Source organism: Diospyros lotus, chromosome 8 (genome assembly GCF_014633365.1).
Source record: "Diospyros lotus cultivar Yz01 chromosome 8, ASM1463336v1, whole genome shotgun sequence".
Lineage (NCBI taxonomy): Eukaryota > Viridiplantae > Streptophyta > Magnoliopsida > Ericales > Ebenaceae > Diospyros > Diospyros lotus.
This window is the reverse complement of record NC_068345.1, coordinates 30,936,764-30,962,295: the sequence shown is the minus strand read 5'-3', so window position 1 is coordinate 30,962,295 and position 25,532 is coordinate 30,936,764. Positions and strand designations below refer to the sequence as shown.

General features: G+C 34.1%; 2 protein-coding genes and 1 long non-coding RNA gene across 3 annotated transcripts; 2 read left to right on the top strand and 1 right to left on the bottom strand.

Moving 5' to 3' along the window:
- Positions 1 to 1,645: 1,645 nt before the first annotated feature.
- Positions 1,646 to 2,488, bottom strand: LOC127808245 (uncharacterized). The gene has a single exon (XM_052346696.1). It carries the CDS (start codon positions 2,231 to 2,233, stop codon positions 1,895 to 1,897), a length of 339 nt encoding a protein of 112 aa, XP_052202656.1. The 5' UTR covers positions 2,234 to 2,488; the 3' UTR covers positions 1,646 to 1,894.
- A 2,904-nt stretch (positions 2,489 to 5,392) lies between these two features.
- On the top strand, positions 5,393 to 10,898 carry LOC127808270 (uncharacterized). Its single transcript, XR_008024902.1, has 5 exons — positions 5,393 to 6,915; positions 6,991 to 7,161; positions 7,280 to 7,355; positions 10,253 to 10,341; positions 10,451 to 10,898. It is a non-coding gene; the product is annotated as an uncharacterized LOC127808270 (long non-coding RNA).
- Positions 10,899 to 16,133: 5,235 nt separating this feature from the next.
- On the top strand, positions 16,134 to 22,762 carry LOC127807606 (endoplasmin homolog). Its single transcript, XM_052345606.1, has 15 exons — positions 16,134 to 16,299; positions 16,435 to 16,555; positions 16,648 to 16,801; positions 16,890 to 16,970; positions 17,147 to 17,258; positions 17,371 to 17,497; positions 17,609 to 17,747; positions 19,699 to 19,810; positions 19,922 to 20,121; positions 20,233 to 20,448; positions 20,532 to 20,697; positions 20,904 to 21,045; positions 21,165 to 21,315; positions 21,465 to 21,869; positions 22,288 to 22,762. Exons 1-15 carry the CDS (start codon positions 16,233 to 16,235, stop codon positions 22,513 to 22,515), a joined length of 2,421 nt encoding a protein of 806 aa, XP_052201566.1. The 5' UTR covers positions 16,134 to 16,232; the 3' UTR covers positions 22,516 to 22,762.
- Positions 22,763 to 25,532: the final 2,770 nt, after the last annotated feature.

Sequence of the window (25,532 nt, the reverse complement as noted above, 5' to 3'; positions counted from 1 at the left end):
GAATGAATCCAAAATGCCAAGAAGAAGAAAACAAGAATTCCAGATATGAGTGAACATAAGCAATTTTCATATGGTTCAGCCAAAACGATACTTATTCCACGATCGCACTTTGATTATTCTTTCAGAATGACGGTATCTAATTATTCTCCTTGCCCCCTCATATGATATCTTTGACTCCTATTTATAATGAGAGACCTTTACAATTTAGATAAAATATAAAAATATAAATATGATATAATGGGGGACAAATAGTTCTTATTATCTACATAAAAATCGGGAGTGGGATCCTCATTTTGATGAGCATCGTCCGTTTCAGATAAAGTAGATGGGCCCTGTTTCTGGCTGTTCAGTAGCTTTGTCGTCTATGCGAGCTGGATGTTTTTAGGCCAGCAACCTAACTGATCAAGCGAACTGGGGGTTTTATTAAAATCTCGTTAGGTCAATTGCTGAGAGCTCGTTAGAAGCTTTGTCAGAAGCTCGTAAGGAACTTGCTTTATGAGATTCGAATTTCGGTGGTGTATAAGCTCCCCTTGATGAGTTCGCTTAGATCTCCTGGGCTTTTAGGCATTTGGGCCGGCCCATAAGAAACGGTGTGAAAAATACACATAACAGATTCATTGTATTGCGTAGTGAGACAAAGTCTCTACCTACGATTTACTTATTCTGCCAAAAGCGAAAGCACAAGTATCATCAATAATAATGTGTCATCTAATACAATATTAATAACTATAAATAAATAGTGAGTAAAGTATAATAACACATACAAACTAATCATAGGGACCATTTTATGTTGTTAAAAACAAAACAAAATGATCATTTTAATCATAATGTTTTGAACTTTATCTTCCTATCTTTTTTTATCTTCATATGAAGATAATATATATATATATATAGGTAGGCCAATGCCCGATCAACAATTTTAACCCAACCATTATTGGATTCAAACTCAAGTATCATTGTATTAAGATATAAATTAAGAAATTAATCATCGTGAAAAAGGAAGAAGGGAAATGATAGAAAGAGAGTCCTATTGGATTTGCCTGTATCAATGGCTGAATTTTTTGGAGATATACGATGATATTATTGTTGTCCTCAAAAATGAGAAAGGAAAATAAAGAAATAGTGAAAAGAGAAATGGAAAAAAATATTGGACATTTTGGATATTTAAAAAAATTAACACTAGCGACAAAATTAATTGTTTTAAATTTTTGAGTAACGCTCTATCATGAGCTCTCTTATTTACTGATTCTAGAATATAGTAAAAAAGTTAAATCATGAAACTTGATGACTCTCGATTTCGATCTCAAAACAATACTCTAATCATAACGGAATAGACTCTAAACAAAAAAAATATTATTAGGACCACCAAATGATGCCCGGTGCTAATTGTTTTAAATTTGCAGCTTACAAGTGATGGCAGCAATTTTCAAAAATCAAAAGGCCTTGCCGTATTTTAGCATTTTTATCAATGAAACCTACATATTTGAGCCCATAGTGTTGTCTTGTCGTTTATTCTTGACAATTTAGGCAGGGTAAGGTCTTGGGATGCCCTCTAGGCAGGGTAACCTCTTGTTCTATCCATTGGCGGTGAAAGGTGAAGACAACATGATTCTACTGGGTCCCATCTATATAATATATTATTATCCTGCCTCCAGTTCTGTATCATCTCAAGGTTTTTGGGCATATAGCGGTGAAGGTGTCAAGATTTTCTGACCAAATTTACAATAAAATTCACTCCTGTAGTGGGTAGTATTATTGATAAAACAACATCAGATGAAACAAACCTTCCGGAATTGCAAAGGAATATATTCATATACTATACTTCTGTACACAGACAACACAGTCGTCAATGATCCTTGGCCGAGAACAAAACTACGAGTATTTAATCCATTATTTACTCGAGGTTCTGGGGGTGTTGATGAGGCGGAAGCCTAAACTGGACCTGAGACACTGGCGACCGGGCCGCCACGCCGTGCCAGCAAATGCCGCCGTTGCAAACTTCGTCGCCTGCGTGACGACGGTGATGATCGTGCGCCATCGCCTTGGCGGCCTTCTGCGACACGTCCCAAATCAGAGTCCCCACCAGCACGCCGCCCACCATGGCCGTGGACACCACTATCACAAATGCGCCACCGAAGGCCCGGCCAGACGCCAGGCCGTAGACCTTCACCGCCGCAATCGCTGCAAGGTACAGCGTTGTGAGGTTGCCCACCACCACGTCGGAGATCGGCATCTTCTTCTCGCAATTGGAATTGCTTCAATTTATCTTTTTCCTCTTCTCCCTCCTTCTCTGATCTTTTTTTTGGGTCGCGTTCTTAAAGGCAACAAAGTTCCTTCCACCTATTGCTGCAGTGAATTAGCGATCTTTTGACAAGGCCCAAGTGTTGAGGGACACATAGTCCAAGTGGGTTTAAAGTAATCTTGATTGCATACGTGGCGGCACTGCGATCTCCACAAAGGCTCGTCGCTTAGTATCCTGCGATTTGCCTTAGCCTTTCCGCTTTGTTTAATGTTTAGGTGAGAGGCGGATTGATGCCTCTTCCTCGGTTTTTTTTTGTATAATAATAACATACTACGGTGATCCGCCAACTACCTTCAATTGAGATCGCTTATCTTCCTTGACCATTGTTTATTTATCTTTTTCTTTTTTGTAATTTTCTTGGAAATTCAGCTTGCATAATAGTAGTAATAATAATAATAACACTTAGGCCCCCATTGATTAGAGGCCAGCAATTAAGATATTATCTATTTACCTAGTGTGTGTCCCATTCCTTAATTATTATGTGTTTTTAGTAAATTTTTCAAGCCTGCAAAATGGATGCTAATATTTGTTGACAAAAAAAAAAAAAGGTAATCCGAAAGCAAAAGGAAAAGCAACAGGTGGCGTCAAATTTTAGTTTCATAATGAAATATTATTTTTAAATGGTAGAATTTGTTAATGATGGTTTTGCTACGATCGATGCATCATTATTTTCATCTACTTTAAGGCTTTGAACGCATTCAATAAGTAAATTATATATTGACTATAAATAAAAATATAAATAAATTATAATCCGGAGTGATTTAAGATCTATGTAATCATATTGAGTATGGTGTCGATTCTAAGTATTCAACTATTTTTTACACTAAATTCATTAGTTAATAATGATAATTCTTCTTATCTTGTTCCTTAAAACACAATATAAAAAGTCTTTTAAATGTTTTATCTTATTAATTAATAAAATTACTTATATGTCCAAAATACATGGTACATAGTATTGCAAACTCTCTTCATATCTTAACACTCAAATCTTATTACAAACCAAAATCCCAAGTCTAAGATTGTCTTTGGATTGATGAAATAGAGAAAAAAAAAAAAAAAGAGGTAATAATTCTCTCTTTGAATATATTGAATATATCAAAAATAAGAAAGGAAGGAGGTTGGAGCGATTTTTTTTTTTTTTTTTTTTTGTGTTAAATCTTGTACTCTCAAGTTGGGAAGGTATAGGAGGAGATGTGAGATTTTTTAATTAACTCTTTTTTTTTTTTTTACTTTCTACCCCTTTGCCCTATATATTATATTATAAAACATAAAAATTGTATTAAAAATTTAATAATATAATTACTTTTTTCACTAAATATCAAAACAAGAATAAAATAACTCCAAAACATAAATTAAAAGATTCGATGTCAATATCTTGTCCTCCACAAATCTCTTGTGCCCAACTCCTACTTTGTTTCATTCTTCAATCTTCTTCATGTTATAAGTTGTATCAAAATTATAACCAACTTTAAATATTCTTCTATTTTGATAAAGTTATTTGTCTCACAAACTATAATAACATTTATTTTTAGTTTAATATATTTTTTAAAATTTTTTAAAGATTAGATACAACGATTTGGATATAAGTTGATTGGGAATTCCGTTCTTTATAAAGGAACAAAAATAAAATTTAACACTAACGTCATACTAAAATACAAGACTAAACATGAGATAATAATAATAATGTGGATTGTTAGAATTGATTAATCATGACATCCTTTCACTAGCATTTGTTCCGAAAGCCACGGAAGTTGTCTGGCTGAGGACAAATTGTAGATGGGAACTATCTGCAGCATAATTTGTAAATAGTTAATAGTTTTTAAAAATATTTTATTGATATTTATTTATAATTTACAAAAATAATAAGTTAAAAAAAACGTCCATATTCCCCAAAAATAATAAGGATTTTGAAAACGCCTTGAATTTGCAATTCTAAAGGAAACTCTTTACATTTGCATCCTGCTATCTTCTCTCTTGCTTTCTTTTTCCAATTTTGGTTCCGTTTCGCTAAGCAGTTTAATCGCTTATAAGTTATTAGTATAGCTTTTTAGTTGTCAAGTTTCTTTAATTAAGTGTTTGGCAAACTTAAATAGCTTAAACACTCTACAGCTTAAATGCTATTTGAATAGCTTTTTCAAAAGCTCCTTCCTCTCAGCTTTTGCAAACTGTTATGGGACAAAAACTGCGTTAACCATGGAAATTACCCATTTATCCTCAACCAAAATATCTATTTCCAACCAATATCCTTCATCTTCAACCTTCTGCAACCAATTTCCCACTGCCACTGTCGCTCGTTGCCATCGCCCCCACTGTCACCTCCAACTCCCCCGTTGTTGCTGTCGCCAAGCTCGGCCGCCGCAAGCTGGTTCCTTCATCGCCATCGCAAGCCCAGTTCGCCTACCTCAATCCTGCTACTACCATTGCTGCTTCTGCTTCCAGATCCATCGCCGCAAGCTGCCCAGCGCCGTCGCGTCTCTACTGCCTATTTCACTTGCTCTTGCGGTCGCCTCCTGCACCGTCGTCGTCCCCTTCTGCGCCGTCGCCCATCTCCTTCTCCATTGTCGACTTTTTTCTTCGTTCTTCACTATATATATATATATAAAACATGTAATACTATATATTTAGTTTATATATAACATATATAGCACAATAATATATATTAATTTTAATAAAATATATTTTTTAAGAATCTAATATAATATATATTTAGATTTTTATGAATTAAATCTAAATTTATACATAAAGTTTAAAAATTATATATTTTTATAATTAATTAATTGTAAGTATTTTAGCTAGACATCAATTTATTTAAATATATATATATATTTTTCTAAATTTTATCTACATTATTTAATATCATGTTTATTTTAGTCTTTTTGTCAAATTATAACAGCTTATCAGTTTTTACAAATCAAACACATAATTTTACACTAATAACTTAAAAGTAAATTTATGCAAGCATGTTATTAGCTTAAATGCTATCTAATTTAAACTCTAATACATAATTTAAACACTACCCAGCTTTTCAGCTGCTAAAATAAAGCCTAGCCAAACTATGCCCTCGTTATTCCGCATGACATTTCATTCCCAGCAAGTTGTTGTCTTCATTATTTTTTTTGCTCAGGCGATCTTAGTCTCCATGAGGTTGTTCTCTCTCTCTCTCTCTCTCTCTCTCACGATCTCTCTGTGTATCTATCTCTAGCAGCCGCACAGGGCATCATCTCTTCCGTTATTGCCGTCGGTTACTGTCATCAATCTCAATGACATTGGGTATGCCTTCTCTTTTGATTGATTTCTTCATTTGATTTATTCATCTCTCTGTAATCTCATTTGATTTTTTGTGATTTATTTTGGGTTTAGGGTTTCTTCTTTGTTCTTTGCGGTTTCGGGTTTCTTTTGGGGTTTTTGTTATACATTAGTTTTGATGTTGTTTTCCCTTGTAACCCAAGTGTTTATGGCTTGGACCTCACTTATTGAACTGTGATATAGTGATCTTTTCCGTGGGAGTTGAGATTTTTAAAATCCAGAAAGTATTTTTCTTTGTTTTAGGTATATTCCAATGTAATTGTTTACTGTGGCTGAGTTGACAATTAGTTATAATGTCACAAACAAGGGTCAAAAATATTATTATCCAAATAGAAATGGTCAAATTTGTCACTGAAGTTGTATCATGCTTGTGAAGTCTTTCAACAACTTGAAACCTTACTGAAAAATTCAAAGAATTTGCCTACGACATTGCTAACTGTTCCCGGTGGTTGTTTTGTTAGTCAGCATTATGTTGTTATATTGGATTATAGCACCCCAATTGGAGGAACAGAGATTTACTCATAGAAGTTGTCTATTCTACCATGCGCATATATACATGTCCTAGAATGGTAAGTGTGATTATGAAACTTCATAAATGCCAACTTGGTGGGAGAAACTCGAAGTTTGATATTAATTATATGGCCTTATAGAAGAAGATAATATCATAATTCTAGAATTCAGGTTGCCGACCGCAGATTCGTCTTCATATAATCTAGTCTTTGTCTGAGTCTTACCAGTAGATTGTAAACTGATAAATTCCCAAGTTTTAATCACTGTGGCCTGGTCTCATGCATAAGATCAGCAAACTCTTGCATAGAATTTCTCTAAATTCAAACAACCTCTCTTCAGTTTTCATCCAAAAGAAATCAGAACATTGAACAGAAAGAGATTAGTTCTTGGACTGCTCGGAGATATCTAATATTTCCATGTAGAAGTTCCTAGAATATTGCATCATCAAGTACTGAACTCTTTGGAAAGCTCAGACTGAATTTACTTCGATTCCTTGGTATTCAAATATTGCTGTGTGTTATTAGATTAGATTTACACTGTTTCTGTTTTTTTTCATTTCTTTTTATATATTCACATGCCAGGAACCATTCTTCTTGTTTTTATAGGTTATGGGTTTACCTTTCTCTGTAGCGTACAATTTATATATATTGTATCTTGTTGTGTTTCTGTTGTTTGCCTTGTATGATAAGATATGTTAGGAGTTACATCATATGGTTGGGCTATGCGACATCGTCATCGAGGAGTAATGGAGCAAGTCAGAGAGAGTGATAACGAGGACCACATGCATACACTCATTGGTATACCCTCCGCCCTATCTTCAACCTATTCATTAATCTGTTGGTTGAACCTCTCACAATTATTTATTTTTGTAGGGGGCATTCATCTTCGTCTGACAATGAATTTGATTCTCAAAGCCCACAAACACCCCACCCTAGCACTGTCAGATTCGGGCCTTCTTCGTCATTGCCACCTGAAGTTGAGGGATCATCCATGTCCATTGTTGCCCCTCAAAACTGTTGAATGATACAGTCGTTGGGTTCCTCGTAAGTATTCCTTATTCATTAATCAGTTTTAACTTCAACAAATGAAGTTTCATTTTTACATATGAGTTCACAAACTAATGTATGCTTCAACACGTTTGATAACATTAACTGCAAACAGGACATTACACTAATAATCCAATCTAAGTTTGAGAAGCCATACGCTAGCTGGAAAAAGATAGACCTTACTGTGAGAGGTATGTGGTTTGGCGAGTTTAAAGTAATATGAATGCTTTTAAATAAGTATGCAGTCTTTTAAACTATAGCATTATCTATCATTTTATTTATTTATGTTGTTACAATATTTTTATAAACTTTTTTTTACCTTAACATTATAGAAAAAGTGGTCTTGGGAGTCTGAAAAAGAACATCAAATAAAGAAAAACTTTGAGAAGATGGCATTAGACCGTATGATTGACCTTGTAACACCTCGCCTTATACGGGTGCGTCACTATAAGGAAATTTTCGGGAATCTTTTTTTTTTTAAAGTCTGTCACACGCGGCGCCATGGATACAATCTTCACATGCAGATGAAAAACCCATCACTTACAATGGCCGACGCCCGCGATGATTCCAAGAACAATCTTCACATGTAGGTAAAAATCCCGAGAACCCCAGTCTTACTCGCTTAACTAACAAGATCAATAGATTTAAGACTTAAACGAGATATGATATTACACAGCGGAATAAATACATCAAAATGTCGTGGCCTACCACGAGTTTCATACAAAGTATTTCCGTATTGAAATATGAAATACAAACTATCAAGTGATACAACGATGTCATACAACTATTTATACATATACTAAAATAAATACTAACACTCCCAAAATGGCACAACGAGCATCGCTGGCCCTACTGGCCATCTCCTCGATCTCGCAGCTGTCCCTGGCTGGAACGTTGAATGTTCCAGGAGTATAACCCAAGTTAGATGATAAAAACATCTAAATGATGGCATGAAACAGTTTATACAATGCATAAACAACATACGAGCATGTCATATACAGACAATGACAACATGCAACATGTCTATTCCACATACCGTTGGGGTTGATCTTACCGCGACATACTTAATCCCTCGAGTGCCCTACTGTGTCACTCGTTCACCAAGATTAACCTTGTCCCATTCTCAAGAAGACCTCATCCCGTCCCATGTGGACCCAACAATGACACCAAAATTCGACACCCCGATGATATGAAATTACACGCCATGCATTGACCCGTTTTTAAAAGTGAAAACAATTAATGCAATATATCTGATGTTCAGTATGCAAATGACGCCACAAAGTACATAAGAGAAACGTCTTTGTAAACAACCCAAGTTCCGGAGGATATAACAGCTCATTAGAACTCACTACACACACTCCAAAACACGTTCAAGACAAGGTAAAGCTAGAATCAAACCACTCACCAGAATTTGGAAAAGTTCAGTTTTTGTCTCAAAAAACGTGCTGCATCTCGAAAAACGTGCAATCCTTCTTTTCAACTCACCAATCGTCTCCTATTCACCATTAGGACCTTAGAGATCAATATTTATATTTTTCCTTAATTTTTCCTATTTTCTCATATTTTTCAAACATTCTTATCTTTCGAAAAATTATATTAAATACCAAACATCCATTTTTCTCAAATATTTTTACATAGACCATCCTAAAATAATTTTATAAAAATTATAAAATTAAAATCAAGGAAAACCTGGATCTCACGCGCTAGCGCGTGGGTGCGGCTGGGGTTCGCGCGTGCACACGGACTGTTGCCTTCTCCAGTCTTCTTCTCCGGCCACGGCGGCTCTCCGACGATCTATTTTGGTCAAAACAACGATGGGGTCTTGAAGATCTCGATGAGGCGACTTCAATGGACCCCTCACTTGTCGGAAAAAGTCACCGGAAAGGGGTTTAAAACCCAATTGCAGGTCTCAGTCCGGTGGCTCCCGATTTTTCGGCCAACTCACTGAAAACCCTCCAAACGTACACGAAACTCTTCGAAACTCTCCAGAAATGATCCTTATGTCTTGGAGAACAAAAGCCCTCTAATCTCCTTGCTCGATTCTTGCAAAAATGAGAAAAATTTGATCGATTTGTGCTTTAACCCTCTCGGCCGAGAACTCCTTTTATACTCGATCTCGACCCAAATTTCCATTACCAATCAATTGCTCTTATCCCCTTAACCCTAGATCTAGCCTCCAAACCAATTAAACAACCCCAAATCACGAGCTACAACCCTCGAAAGATTCGGCCAAATCAAAAATTTCTTCCGCCATTAAAACCGGTCACGTCGCCGTCGTGCTCGGCCAATGGCTACCCCCTGAAGCTTCATTATCACCTACAGACCGTTCTAGCACCTCTAGGCGAGCTTCCTGACGTTTAGAGGCGGCTGCCGGCGGCCATGTGCGACGGTCGCATTCACACCAAGGTATTTTGAAATTTTGCAGTTTTGCCCCCATGAATTTTCTAATTGCATTTTCTCCCTACCCATGGCACCTCTAGACTTTTCATTAATTCCTCGACTACCCTCAGGTTCTAAACTATTCATTTCCCTCAAGATTTCCTAGAAAATTCATTGTTTTGACCTCCCTCAGGCAGTTTATGAAATCTGCACTTTTATCCGGATGCCCCTTATCACGCATTTTCGTTCTCAAACCTTCAAACATCTCTTAATTTTGTCGAATATTGCTTATTGGACAATTTGACTTTTATTGGCTTGCTTGACTTAGTCCCTCAACATTCGGTTATGTTTTTAAATGTTACACAAAAGCTCGAAACTATAATTAAATACCAAATTTGACTCTGTAATTCCTAAAAAATGCTTTAATATTAAACATTGGATATTACAGACCTTGTATTTAATGTGAGAAAGGACTTAACGAAACAACCAAGTTGGATGTCTTCTCAAGTATTCGAAGCATTAAAAGAATATTGGAGTACCCCACAATTTAAGACAAAGTCTGAAAAGTCCAAGAAAAATAGGGTCTCCGAAGTTAGAGGCACTATGCACACGTGTGACTCCATACTTATGTCTGAGCACCAGAGACTGGTAAATATTTGATGTTCTCTATTATAATTGCATGAACACCTTTTATTTTTTCTCCTTTCAGACTATGAACTTTGGTCGCCCATCCACATAGGCTGAGTTATTCTTCGCCACACACAAAAGAAAGGATAATTTGGGATTCGTCAATAAAAGGTCCGATGAAACTTCTGCAAGTATACATTAGTTGTGTATTTTAAATCTTACTATGCTTAACTGGCTTATTAATAATACAAATTATTCTATGTATCTATGATGATTGCAGGCTTACTTTTAAACGGAACAACATGAGGCATCATCACAAGTATTGTTAGGTGGCCCATTGGAAGGTAGTGACAGTGAGCATCCCTCGCAGCCAGTTATTGACGATATATCTTTATGGTTGAAGGTTGCAGGTGGGAAGAAAAATGGCTGCGTGTATGGGATGGGATCAAAAGCCCATGCCATCCCTGTTGATTGTTCTTATTAGGTATCGTCACCTCCGTCATTGTCGTTGTTCATGGACTAGATTTGACAAACTATGAGGAAGGTGGTTAGGGAAGCTGTGGATCCCATAAACCAATGCTTGTCGGTTTCGAAAGATAGAGTCCTAAGCCCTTCTTCGTTGTTGTCACACCAAAATCATTCGGATCATTATGAAGACTTGTCATTGGCATGTATAGATTTTAGGTTGTAGTGCTTTCTAGATAGATCTATTCATGGACTATGTTAGTATTATTATTACCATATATTTATATATAGATAATGTTATTTTTTGTAATGAATTTATATTTATGCATGATTTTTAATTTAGCTCGTTTATTTTGTTATATTAATGTATATATATACTATGTCTATCAGATTTAATTATGAAATTTTGAAAGAAAATGAATTTTATTATTTTTAAATGAGTTTAATTTTATCCATTTCAAAAAATAGAGAGAAAAAAAATCATTTGAAAAGACATTTAAAAAGAATTCGTGCTAATTTATGTCTATAAACTCATCACAAAAATCATCTAAAAATTCGTCTAAATAATTTATGTTAAATTAGAGAAGAAAAAATTCGTTTCAAATTTTATAATGAGTATTTTTTTAGATGATTCAAAACTCATCTTAAAATCTATTTTAAATAAAAAATACATCTCAAGATTCATCACAAGATTATTTTTTTTTTTTAGTAATATTGTTGATTTTCAATATTACTTAGAGCTACGCTGCTTGCTATTTTTGCAGTTTTGATACATCAGTTCTTTTCTTCATCTTTTAAGTGTCGCTGTTGTTGGATTCTTTGTCGCTATTGCTATTTTGATTGGATTGCCTGGACTTGGGCGTGTATGTTACTTTTTTTATTTTCCTGGTCGTGTGGTGTCCTTGGTGATATGTCTACCATATGTTGCTGTGTCCACCGTTGTCTTCTGTGGATGCATGATTTGTACTGTACTTCTTCTTGAGCCTTTATCCCTTAAACCTTGTTAATAAAATTTCATGATCTTTCAAAAAAAAAAAAAAAAAAAAACTTTATACTACCAACTAGAAAACATCAAAAATAATTTTTATGTTGTTAATAAGGTATGATATAATAAGTTAATATCAGATGGTAAATAAAATCATCTGTTATATTCGTTTTTTTTGTTTTGCTATTAAGTTTTTTTTTTATATTTTTTGTGCATTGTTATTTAATTTTTTAATTAGTTTTCTGGTATTTTATATGTGCAATAAATAATTTTTGCCACATTACTATTCAACTTGTTATAAATCAACTTTCCACACAATTAGTATTTATTAGATCTGGTTTTAAGTGTGAGTATTTTATTGAGTAAATTTCACAAATCACCCCAAAATATATTTAAATTGTACTAGCTGCCCTTGTGTTTTGAAAATGATATTGATCTCTTTTGACTGTAACAAATTCTAAGAATTGGCTATTTTGCCATTGAATATAAGTTAATTATTCTATTATTTCTCTCTTCTTTCCGGCTACTCTTCATTTCTCACCTATCTTTAGCACAAAACGCAAATGGTTCATCGACAACCATCTGATAATTATCGCTTAACCAATCTTTTTGTTATATATTTATTTCTCATTCATTTCTCTTAATCTCTCATTTTCATACTTTTTCTATGTGTAATCCATTGAGTTAAACTTAAATCTAAAGGGTTTGATTAATCGATGGATTTATTGAAGATGGTGTAGACATTGCAGTAAATCTGTAGTGACAGATGACAAATGCTACACAAAATGCAAATAGTTTGGTGTTTGGCCCTATTCAACCATCCAATGATTGTTGTCGGATATATCTCTTTATTATCTATTTATTTCTCATTCTTTTATTTTTATCATTATTTCCCTTACTTTTTATATGTATTGTTTGTAGAGTTAAATACATATAAGTTTCAATTGAGGTCTAGATAGTTTGATCAATTGATAGGTTTGTCAAAAATAGTGAAAGTGCTACGATAAATCTACATTATTAGTCGGATAAGATGAAAATGTACTACTAACTCTCTCTCTCACACACACATACACATATTCTCTCTTCCAAATGCAACAACCTAGATATAAATTTGAAGATTTACGGCCTTCGATTTTCTCTCTCCCCCTCTTCCTCTTTCTCTCTTTATGTTGTCAATCATGGTGGATTTAAATCACTACAAAAAAATTGATTTTTTGTGGCAGTTTTAAAAATCGTCGCAAAACATGATATTTTGCAACGATTTTTTTAACATTTTGCGGTGATTTTGAAAAATCACTGCAAAATTCATTAAAAAAATTTAATTTTGCAATAGTTTTAAAGAATTGTCGCTAAATTTAGAGAAAATAATAAAAAATAAAATTCATTAAAAAATTTAATTTTAAAAATAAAAATAAATTTAACAAAATTTTAATATATAAAATTTTAATAATTTTAAAAATAAATTTTTAAAAAATATATAAATATATTCTTTATATTTTTTAATCAATTAATTTATTCCATTATTCTTTTAAAAAATAATTTATTTATTTATTTTTTTAATTTATATTAAAAATATATAATATAATTGTAAAAATTAGTGGTTGGAATAGTATATAATTTATATGCATAAATATATAATCAGAAGGCTTCGCAGTTCAGATGATTTCGCACGCGTACGCATGTGGGGAGATCATCAATTCGAAATCAGGAAAGAGGAGAAGGAGGTTGAGAAATTAATTTATAGTATCGCCACGTGGTGCATGGACATGCGACCACGAGGCACGCAGGGGCCAAGTGCATAAGGGCAGGGCATGCGCGTGTGAGGACCGTCAAAAATTTAAAATTTTTGTGGCGATTTCGAAACTGTCGCTAAATATTTTAAAAATCGTCACTAAATTACCTATTTTGCGGTGGTTCTTAAATCGTTACCAAAAATATGACTTAGCGACGGTTGTTGAAAATTACCACTAAATACTTTGTGATGGCTGATTTAGTGGCGGTTTTCAAAATCGCCTCTAAATACCATTTTTTTTTTTTTTGTAATGAATCTTCAATCTCTTTTTTTATATTACTTTTTTTCTTGTTCAAAAACACTTGGGTTCTGATCTCAACCCAACATAGCATATAGGTTCTAATAGAAACTAAACAATAATGTTTTGACTATTTTTTGGCTTTTCAATAATTTTGTAGCTTCATTAGTGTCAATCTTTTGGAATAAAGGTTTTGATCAATTTAGTTCCATGGTGGTGGTCAACAACCGACTACTGTCAATAATTTTTTTTTTGTTTTCTTATTTACAAGGGTATTATAAAGTTTTTAATAAAATTAATTTCTTATGTTATGTATCTCATCTATCGAAATTAAAAGTACGATCGGTGGGAGATCGTACAAGAACGATAAATCCATTTATTAATTTTATTAATTAATTAATAATTAACTTCAAGGAAGTTTGGTACCATTTTTAAAAACATAAGGGTGCTTTATGTAATTTAGGCAAATTTCATAGATAGTTAAATTTACCCATGTTTTATATTAATTAATTTTATTGTAACAAATACATTTATTTTAACACAAATTGATAAAAAAATGTTAAATCTGTAAAATGAGATATAATAAATACTATAAGTACTAAAATAGGTAAACTGGTCGGGTATGTGTCTAGCCATTATCGAGTTACAATATATTAAATCTCAATCCTAAACTGATTTATTAGTTTACTGAGTTAAGAACTTTCAATCCTAAATTAAATATGCTAACTAAATAAGTAAATAAGTTAACTTGTTAAATATTTGTTAAGGTTAATATGTATATATTAGGATAACCTATTAACTTGTTTAAGTATCTATTTAAATTCAAATACTAATCAAAATATTAAAATTAAGTGATTGATTTAGTTCTAATTTTTTGACCTATCCAAAAATAGTCAAGACATAAACTAATAAGAACATTCATCATCTATGATACAATTTAGAAAATAATCAAAATCTTGCCTTGTTATCAAGTCAGTTTCAAATTTTTTGGAGTTGATTTGCTATTAATCCAAACCTAATAAGTTTTTATCAGATCGATCAAATAACGTTCTAAACCTCTTAAAGGTCGAATCAAACTTGTTAATTTGATGTTAAATTGGAGTTGAATTATTAGATCAATCAAGTGATCTAATGACCACTATAATAAAGTTATTTTTTTCATATTGTATATAATTAAGGGGGTGTTTGGCTTATTGTTTTTTTAATAACTTTTAAATTGTATAAAATTTAAAAGTTGAATAGTGTTTAACCTTATAACATATTTGGATAAATGTGTTTTTAAGTTATTAATTATATAATTATATGTTTGGTTTAAAAAAACTAATAAGTTATTAGAACTTGACAAAAAAACGGAAATAGACATATAAATAAAATTTATAAAAATATTATTTTTTAAAAAATATTAAATATATTAATTCAATATACATTAATATATATATATATATATAGTGAATGAAGGAGGCGACGGATGTCACAGCAACGACAATGGAAGAGAAGATGTAGGCAATGGCAATGGGTTGGAGGCGACAATCAGACAACAAATAGCGAACAACGGTGATAACAGTGAAGATGGGTCTAGTTAGAAGTGATAGACGAAAATGGGTTTGGCGACAATGGTGACAGAAAAGGCATAGGGACAAAGAAGAGTAGATATTGGAAATATGTATTTTGATTACGGTAGTGACAGAAAAGACAGAGGGATGAAGAAGAGTAGATGTTGGAAATATATATTTTGATTGAGGGTAAATCAAACATTTCTTGGAGGCGACGGGTAGACAACAGACAACAGACGACAACGATGGCGACAACGACGGAGATAGGTCTGGCTAGAGGCGACAAAAAAGGTAGAGGGATGAAAAAAGATAGATGTTGGAAATATATATTTTGATTGAGGGTAGCTTTTCTCAAATGCTGTCAAAAGAGTTTATAAGCTATAGAGCATTTAACCTCTTAAATATTATCAAATGAGCTAAAAAATAAATTACGTAATTTATAAATTAATTCAATAGTTTATGAGTGGTGAAACGGGTAAGCCAAACACCCCTTAAACCTGCAGTTCATGTGCCAAAGCCGTGTATTGTCAACTAAGCGTGACTAAGGGTTTAGCCGTTGAAGTCCACTCGGAGAACAACGAGGAAATGAAGGGTTTAAGCCAGGGGGCATCAAATGTTGATGCGGCTTCAATCGTGCACCGCAGGATCCAATCAACCCACTGTACCTGTTACAATCTTGTGTTCTGAAATTTCCCTATTTATTGGCGCGGATTCTAATTCTATACTGCATTACACCATAGCATTTCTCGGTCATCCAGGTCCCCTTGCCGAATGGTCTAGAAACCATAAGCTTTGGCCTCTCCACGTCTCGTGAGACACCCTGAGCCAATAATACAAGGCCACGTGTAAACATATGAAACGACGACCGTCGGATTATCCACGATGGCTACACGAGCCAATCAGAACGGCTGAGCAGCGTGGAGAAGAGAGCGTAGCTCCAGTTCAGTATAAATTTAATGTGCACTACAGATCCAGGGTAACCGAGTCCTCCGGAAACAAGCACGGTTCGCTGAGAGCAGCAATCGGACGATGAGGAAGTGGACGATCCCTTCCGTTCTGTTCCTCCTTTGCCTTCTCTTTCTTCTTCCGGATCAAGGTAAGTTCGCGTCGCAGTTTCAGATCAAGCTAGATTTACTTGTGTATTCTTTTGTTGTATTGCGCATTCTGAATAATTTTGATTAGATGATTTGGCGCTAAGATTTGGTTCGCTTGTGGTGTTTTGAATTTCTAGGTCGGAAGTTACACGCCAATGCGGAGGGTGATTCGGAGGAACTGGTAGATCCGCCCAAGGTTGAAGAAAAGATTGGTGCTGTTCCGAATGGTTTATCCACCGACTCCGATGTGGCTAACAGGTTTTACAAATCATCCTGTCGATTTTGTTTTTGCTTGATCTTTTTCGTTTAAGTTTAAATAGTGTTTAGGCTTTTGCAATTGTGTGGTTCAGGGAAGCTGAGTCGATGTCCAGGAAGTCGCTCCGCAGTAATGCGGAGAAGTTTGAGTTTCAGGCTGAGGTGTCTCGCCTTATGGACATCATTATTAACTCACTTTACAGCAATAAAGATATTTTCTTGAGGGAGTTAATCTCCAATGCTTCTGATGTAAGTTTGTTTTGGCTATGGCACGAATTATAAGTTCCGTGTGTAATCTATGGTAGTGATTTTAATTTGTTACTGTTTCTAATTTCAGGCACTGGACAAGATTAGGTTCCTGTCACTCACAGATAAGGAAATTCTGGGTGAGGGTGATTCTGCCAAGCTTGAGATTCAGGTTAGTTGTTCATGCTTTTGCTATTTTACTTATGGTGTGAATTTTCTCAAAACATGAAACTTGCTGTTATTTAATGAGCACACAGCTTGTGAAATTTTGTTTATATACAATAATGTTTCTTCTGTCACCTAGCTGAAAAAAATGACAACTCGAATTCCTTGACATGACAACTGTAGATTAAATTGGACAAAGAAAAGAAGATCCTGTCGATTCGTGATAGAGGTATAGGTATGACGAAGGAGGATTTGATCAAGAACTTGGGAACAATTGCTAAATCTGGAACTTCAGGTATTTTTTTTGTTATGCGGAATATTCACATTTTAGAATGTTGAGTTACTCCATTTTCTTCTGGGAGGGATTAAAAGTTTATGGTAATACTTTGAATTATGCTTCTATACAGCTTTTGTGGAAAAAATGCAGACAAGTGGAGACCTTAATCTCATTGGGCAGTTTGGTGTTGGATTCTACTCGGTTTATCTTGTTGCTGATTATGTTGAAGTCATCAGCAAACACAACGATGATAAACAGTAAGATCCTTGACTCACTACCCTCTTTGTTGTGTACTTGAGTACAAGTTCTTCTCTCAGTGGACAGTTACTGAATGTAACTGCCAATAATTTGAAATTTTCTTATTTCAGGTATGTTTGGGAATCCAAGGCTGATGGAGCGTTTGCAATTTCTGAGGATACATGGAATGAACCACTTGGGCGTGGAACTGAAATCAAATTGCATCTTAGAGAGGAAGCTGGGGAATATCTGGAGGAGAGCAAACTAAAGGTGGGCAAACTAAACAAGCTGTTAATAGTTTAATATAATTGCTTCACTAGACAGTAGATTCAGTGATTTATCTGTCTGAAGACATCTGTGAATTGGATGAGGAAGTTTATTCTGTACTTGCAAGTTGAAACCTCCTTGCACTTTCCCCACCTGCCAACCAACTGATAATACTTCTATCCATGCACTTCCAATCCACAAGAAATATAACCTGACATTCCCTTCCACTGAGCTTGACGTGACCACTATAAGCCACCAGTTACGCTTAACTGCTAGCTCTTCAGCTATTAATCAAACAGCATGCTCTTTAAACATTTATAACATTATAGAAGCACCGTGGCTATTGATCTATTCTCAAATAATGTTGTTTCTGTCACAGTCATTTCATTTGGTATGCAAGTGATACTTGTTTCATGCATCTTCATTTATTGCTATATCTATCTCTCTGGTTGGATTCACTTAGCTGTACAGGGTAAAAAGTTGCTTTTATACTGTTTTATTATGTCCAAGAATTTTCATTATTTGTTGGCCGCCACCCAGTCTTTCATTTGCATTGCTTGTCCACGAGCATGTACAATATTGGCATCATGTTTTCTGTTGTTATGAACACCTTTTTTTATAAGTTCCTTGTAACATATTATATCCAAGTGTCTCCCATCAAGGTTTTTCCCCTCTCTTTTGCTAACTTGTTCCATTTCATCCACTCTCCTCACAGGGGCCTTTGTTGGTCTTCCTTTCACATGACCAAATTATTTTAATAGTGTCTTACATATCTTATCTTCAATCAGAACCACCATGCATGAACCTTATTATGAATAACTTCATTTTAATTTTATATTTTCTTCTATGACCTCGCATTTATCTTACGTCCTTTTCTTAATTACACTCATATTTTGCATATGTTGGTTGCTTTAATACCCAACACTCTATGCCATGCAAAAAAACTCGATTTTATAAATTTTAGCTTCAAGGGAGTTCTTATTATTACATAAAATGTCGGATACACTTTTTCATTTTAACCATCTTGTCTTAATTCTATGGGTAACATCCTCATTGATATTTTTGGATGATTGATCCAATATTTTGAATTGATATTTTCTTGGTATACCTATATTTTTGGATGATTAAAACAATATTCTGAATTGATATTTTCTTGGTATACCTATATTTTCCAGTTTTACCATAACATTATCTAAACTTATATTTTCACTAAACATAAAACATATGTTCAGTTTTCAATGTGCTTGACTTAAATCCTTTAGATTTTAAAGTGTTTCTCCATATATTAAGCTTAGCAGTTACGTCATTTTTTTTTCTCATCCACTAGGGGCGGATGCACATGTGAGCCCAGGGCAGCCCACTATTAAAATTAATTTTTTAATAATAACCCAGTCAAAAAAAAAAATTATAGCCCATCCCAAAATCTGTGATGTACAGTTCTACATCTAAAAAAAAAACAAAAATTCAGCCTCCCCTTACATATATTTCTGGATCTGCCCCTGTCATCCACCAACATGATGTCATCTGCAATGCATACACCAACATTTCTTTACACATATATGTTTAGTTGTTTAGTGAGTTCATCCATTTCTGGGCAAATTGGTAGGGGCTTAAAGCAGATCCTTGATATCTTTAGTATGTCCAAATGTTTGCTCCCGTAAAAAAGATGGTTTAATTTTGTAAGTGAAAAAAGTAGTTCTAAAGTTAAGTGTGTAGATACAGCTTCACCAAATAGGCCAATTTTGTAAGTAACAAAAGTAGTCCTAAAGTTAGTGTGTAGATACAGCTCCACCAAATAGGCTGGTGGTTCTGTAAATATATGAGTTTAGCCTGCAAATTAGAACTTTAAGAGGGGGGGGGGGGGTTGTTGTTTCAAATGCCTAGCCTCCCCCATCTCTCTGTGTGTGTGGATACTAGCTTTTAACATTTTTGTCATGTATCTTTGTTATTCTAGGAATTGGTGAAGAAATACTCTGAGTTTATCAACTTCCCCATATATCTGTGGGCAAGCAAAGAGGTCGATGTAGAGGTTCCTGCAGATGAAGCTGACTCAAGCGATGATGAAGGTACGCATAACTCATATAATTAAAATCCTTTCCAGTCTAATCAAAATAGTATACACAACATTGATAAGCTTTTCTGTTCTTATCATCTGCATCTCTAAATATTTCTAACAGCTGAAAGCAGTGCTTCAGAGGAAGAAAAGGAAGATGAGGAGAAAGATGAAGATGAAGGTGAGAAAAAACCCAAGACAAAGACAATCAAAGAAACAACATATGAATGGGAGCTTTTGAATGATGTGAAAGCCATATGGTTAAGGAATCCAAAGGAGGTGACAGATGAAGAGTACACAAAATTCTATCATTCTTTAGCAAAGGTAAATTACCTGTGTTCTGGTTCACAGGAAGCTTAGTTGTGAGAGAGGGGGAATTTAAGCAATTCTGTTAAGAGTTCTCTTTTCATCTGATATATGTCGTTTCTTTAACAGGACTTCAGTGATGAGAAGCCAGTGGCATGGAGTCACTTTACTGCCGAAGGTGATGTTGAGTTCAAGGCAGTACTATTTGTGCCTCCCAAGGCTCCTCAAGATTTGTATGAGAGCTACTACAACACGAACAAGTCAAACTTGAAGTTATATGTTAGACGAGTCTTCATCTCAGATGAATTTGATGAGCTTTTACCCAAGTATCTCAACTTTTTGAAGGTAATTAATTTTATTTGAGATATTTGAGGCATTGCCTTCTTATAAACACACCCTTGGTTCACAATGATGGTTGTTTTGGTCAGGGTCTTGTTGATTCCGACACTTTGCCCCTTAATGTATCAAGAGAAATGCTTCAACAGCACAGTAGCTTGAAGACAATCAAGAAGAAACTGATCCGGAAGGCCCTTGACATGATCCGCAAGATTGCCGACGAGGATCCTGATGAATCTAAAGACAAAGACAAGAAAGGTATGGCTTAATGGCAACATTAAATCATTCTTTTAACTACACCTAAATGAATTTTTGTTGGTTGGCACTTACCTGATTGAATGCTTTGTCATTTTATCAGAAGTATTGCTAGGCATTCTCTGGTTACCCTGTTAATTCTTTGAAGAGGATTTAACTTGATGGCCATGCATTTTCGTCTCTGACTTAAATTATCAATCTTATGGCAGATGTTGAGGAATCCAGTGACAATGATGAGAAGAAAGGTCAATATGCAAAGTTCTGGAATGAGTTTGGCAAGTCAATAAAACTTGGTATTGTTGAGGATTCAGCCAATAGAAACCGCTTGGCCAAACTCCTTAGATTTGAGAGGTATTTAACATTTTCAACACACTCCTAGATATTGCTCATTGATTCAGTAAAATACTTTTTATAGAAGGTTTTGTGCATAAAATGTACATTGAGAGTGCTTTATTTGTGTGTTCCTCTAGCACAAAATCTGAAGGCAAATTGACTTCGTTGGACCAGTACATTTCAAGAATGAAAGCTGGACAGAAGGACATCTTCTACATTACAGGAACCAGCAAGGAGCAGTTGGAGAAATCTCCTTTCCTCGAGAGGCTTACCAAGAAAAATTATGAGGTACCTTTTACATTTACTGATGTATAAAACAAGCTGGTTTTTACTTTTCCATGGTTCTGTCCGTTGCATCATTTGTTTCTATTTATATGATGCTTTCATTTTATGCTTATTTATCAATCTTTTCTTTGGTTGTGGCGTATGGGGGTTAGGTTATTTTCTTCACGGATCCAGTGGATGAGTACCTCATGCAATACCTGATGGATTACGAAGACAAGAAGTTCCAGAATGTGTCAAAGGAGGGTCTTAAAATGGGCAAGGATTCCAAGGACAAGGAATTGAAGGAGTCATTCAAGGAGTTAACCAAATGGTGGAAGGGAGCCCTTGCTAGTGACAATGTGGATGATGTGAAGGTAAGCAATCGATTGGCTGACACCCCGTGTGTGGTTGTGACATCAAAGTATGGATGGAGTGCCAACATGGAGAGGATCATGCAATCACAAACCCTATCAGATGCCAGCAAGCAGGCATATATGCGTGGCAAGAGGGTGCTTGAGATCAACCCAAGGCATCCAATCATCAAGGAGCTTCGTGAGAGGGTTGTGAAGGACCCAGAGGTACTTTACTGATGTCCTTTTTTCTTATTATGCTTAATTAAGGACCCTTTAATCTTTCCTGCACAGAATCACAAAGTCCTGCAGTATGATCTTTTATTTTTTTCATGAACAAACTTAATTCTTTGGGAGATCGATCTACTCTTTCCTCTGGAGTGTGACCTGATGATTGAATTAGTGAAACCATTGGTCCTCCCATAGGACCATCGAGACAGTCAACTGTGTAGGGCCCAAAAAGTTGGTGGGTGAACCTTTAATCCCACTCTGAACTGGTGGCTTTGCAGATGTGTCTCAATTTGTAATTTTATTCGTCTAAGAACCGTCACTTGGGTAACTGAAGGCATTGTGAAAAGCATCTATATGCTGATTCCTTTAGGTTGCTTCCCCCGTGTGTGATTAATGGTGATTTATTTTCTTTCAGGATGCAAGTGTCAAGCAAACAGCACAGCTAATGTACCAGACAGCACTGATGGAGAGTGGCTTCATGCTGAGTGACCCGAAGGATTTTGCCTCGCAGATCTATGACTCGGTGAAAACTAGTCTAAACATTAGTCCTGATGCTGCAGTTGAGGAAGAAGATGCTGAAGAAGCTGAGCCTGAAACTGATACAACGGAAGGCGATGCAGACTCCGTGAAGGATGAGTTGTAGATCATATGGAGGGGGTAGGGGGTAGCTTTTCTAGTTTTATGTTTTCATCATGTCTGGTGCGAGAGAAAAAACTGGACTGCTGCTGCTGCTGCTGCATTCTGCATGGAAACTTAGGCATGAAGACGCAGCAAGTACTGAAAATCATAGGGGGATGTAAAACACAGATGGAACCACTAGGAATTTTGGCTCTTGGATATTTTCCTTTTTGATTATTAGTCGAACGCGGTGAAAGTGCTTGTTTTTCTCATCTCTTGCTCATTATTTCTGCTGTCTGGTGGAATGCTGGAACGTGGACTGCCATATTTGGGCTTTCCATGTTCTTGAAATCTTTTTTGCAGGAAGCTGGGTTGTCTTTTCTTTGAGGCCAAACCCCATTTACTTGACCTGACCTGACCTGCCTGCATACCCCAAAAACGCCATTTTTAGAAAACTGCTTTGCATCTTTCATGTTTCATTTCTTTTGTCTTTCTGAATTTTATTTCCATCTTCAATCTCCAATCACTAAACCGCCCAGCAAGTATAAAGCATTGAAGCATTAGATTACATGCAAATAATGAAAGCCAACAAGTTAAATTGATTTCTTTAAAAAATATTGTAAGGAGTTTTAAGGTCTTGCTAACTCCATTTTTATTTAGGGATAAGTGTGTAGGACCCAGTCAAGGGAATAGATATTGGGAATGAAAAGATTGTAGGCTTCTTTTTTCGCACAAAGAACATATTTTTTTTTTCTTTTGCAAAGAGCATATTAAAAAAATGATCCAACTCCAGGTTCACTTATTTGAATGTAACCGATAAGAGTGGGGTCAAGAATTGATGTGCTTATTCATACGAACTAGCAATTGCTGATATGAATATGATGTTATTATTGTTGTGATTATATAGAGGATATCAAATATATCTCTAAGACTATCTTGGGATCTTTATTTCATTTTATTATATTATAAATAATTTATTTTATATTTTAATTTTATTTTAAAAATTATGCACTCTAACCCCAGCCCCTATTCTCTCTTTTGATTTCCTATTTTATTTATTTATTAATAAATTTAATTCTATTTTTTTATTATACACAAAATAAATAATCAAATACACAAAATAATCAAATACATACATACAAAATCAATAATTAAATATACAAAATAATTAAATACATTCATACACATAATTAATATTCAAATACACAAATCAATAATCAAATCTACAAATATACAATATCACTCATCCAATATACAAATACATAAAAAATGCATAACAAAATTCACAAATCAATCTGTTCGTCGATGAACAACAACCCAAAAAATTCACAAACCAATCTAGACAATGAACAACATTTGGAGAGTAGGGGCATCACCATCTGTTGTTCTGCTTGTCGTTGTCACTTCCGTTGATCATCGTAATCACCAGATCTATTAATTGTTGTAACTTTCTCTTCTCGACCTCTTTTGCTTAGATGGTGATATTCCTTCCTTCACCTCTTATTTTGGGTTTCGCTAGATTTTTGGTGATTGAGATTTGGCTTGACAAGTTGTGTTAGAGAATTGATTTTTGGGTTGAATCCTTATATTTGGCTTGACAAATTGAAATAGAAAAGCAGTTGGAGATTAGAAGGATTAGACGTGAGATATCCAAACTTGTAAAGAATTCAAATGTGATAAGAGTGATGTAGTTGTCATTGATCAGGAAGGAAATTCCAAAGGAACTCCAATTTTTGTTGAGACAAATAAAATTTACTAAAATAGTTTCATTGGCTCATGAGGTATTATAATTGTAATAAAATCTAAGATGAAACTAGAGTACAATGAGGTATTGGAAAGAAATAGACTAAAATGAATTAGTAGATTATGCCTCGAGCATATACACTTAATAATTCACATCCATAAACATTAACAAAATAAAAATAAAAATAAAAAAATAATGAAAAATACGTTGTTTATGTCAAAATTGGGAGGCCCCCAATAATTTAGAGGCATTATTGTTAAAATAATAACCTCGATAAGAAATGCCCACATGAATATAAAAAAGAGTAGTTTTAATAACATTTATTAATATCATGAAAATATTGTTAAAATCTTGTTACGAGAAAGTTTTCTTAGGTAGTATTAGTTAAAATAAATAAAATAATTATTTAACAAGATAATTTATTTGTAAAGTTTAAAATAAGTTATTAAAAGGGGGTAAAGAATAAATTTATCTCGAAAGTTCAAGATAAGAACTCATGTGATTTCTTTCTAAAAAATTTAACAAATACAATAAAAAATATTTTTGTATGGAATGTTTTCTATATCTCATATTTTTCGATTTATATCTTAATTAACAAACGGTATCTTAAGAGATAGAAAAAATATTTAAAAAGTAACAAATATTTTTTAGTTTCAACCCCACGAGGTGAAATGAATATTTTTAATTAACGAAACGTTTGGTATATAAGAAGTTTTTATATTCTTGAGATTTATGATTCTTGAGAATGCACTTGGAAATATTTGATTATCAAGATTTATGTAATTCTATGTTTGGTTTGATTTAAATATTTTTAAGAATGTTGGGTATTATTTTCTAAAAATTTTATATTCTTATGTTTGGTTTAAATGCAACATTATTGAGAATTCATATTATTTTTTTAAAATTACCTTTATTTAATTTTTTGTTTAAAAATGATAATTATATACATAATTTATATGTTTATCTGAATATATATATATATATATATTTGTAAGAAGAAAGTTATGACAAAAATAATCATGAAAGGACTATTAGTTTATAAAAGGGTAAGGGATATTCTAGTCTTTTATTTGTTAAAATGTTTTCCAAGTCTATGAAAATCCAATATTCATAACCCTTGTGAAATTTTTTTTTTGTAAGAAAGTTGATTAAAAAAAAATCTTAAAAAATTATATAAAATATAAGAATATAAATTTTCAACCTAATATTCTCATAAATCTAAAAATTTTTCTTCTAAAGAATTAGTCGACTTGATCTTGAAACTATTCTAATTCAACCTATCAACCAATTCCTTAGAA

Excerpts from the sequence above, each read along its gene's own strand:
- LOC127808245 (XM_052346696.1), bottom strand. The coding sequence starts at position 2,233 with ATGCCGATCTCCGACGTGGTGGTGGGCAACCTCACAACGCTGTACCTT.
- LOC127807606 (XM_052345606.1), top strand. The coding sequence starts at position 16,233 with ATGAGGAAGTGGACGATCCCTTCCGTTCTGTTCCTCCTTTGCCTTCTC. Across the intron at positions 17,498-17,608 it reads AAACACAACGATGATAAACA|GTATGTTTGGGAATCCAAGG; the intron begins GTAAGATCCTTG and ends TTCTTATTTCAG. Across the intron at positions 20,698-20,903 it reads TAAAGACAAAGACAAGAAAG|ATGTTGAGGAATCCAGTGAC; the intron begins GTATGGCTTAAT and ends ATCTTATGGCAG.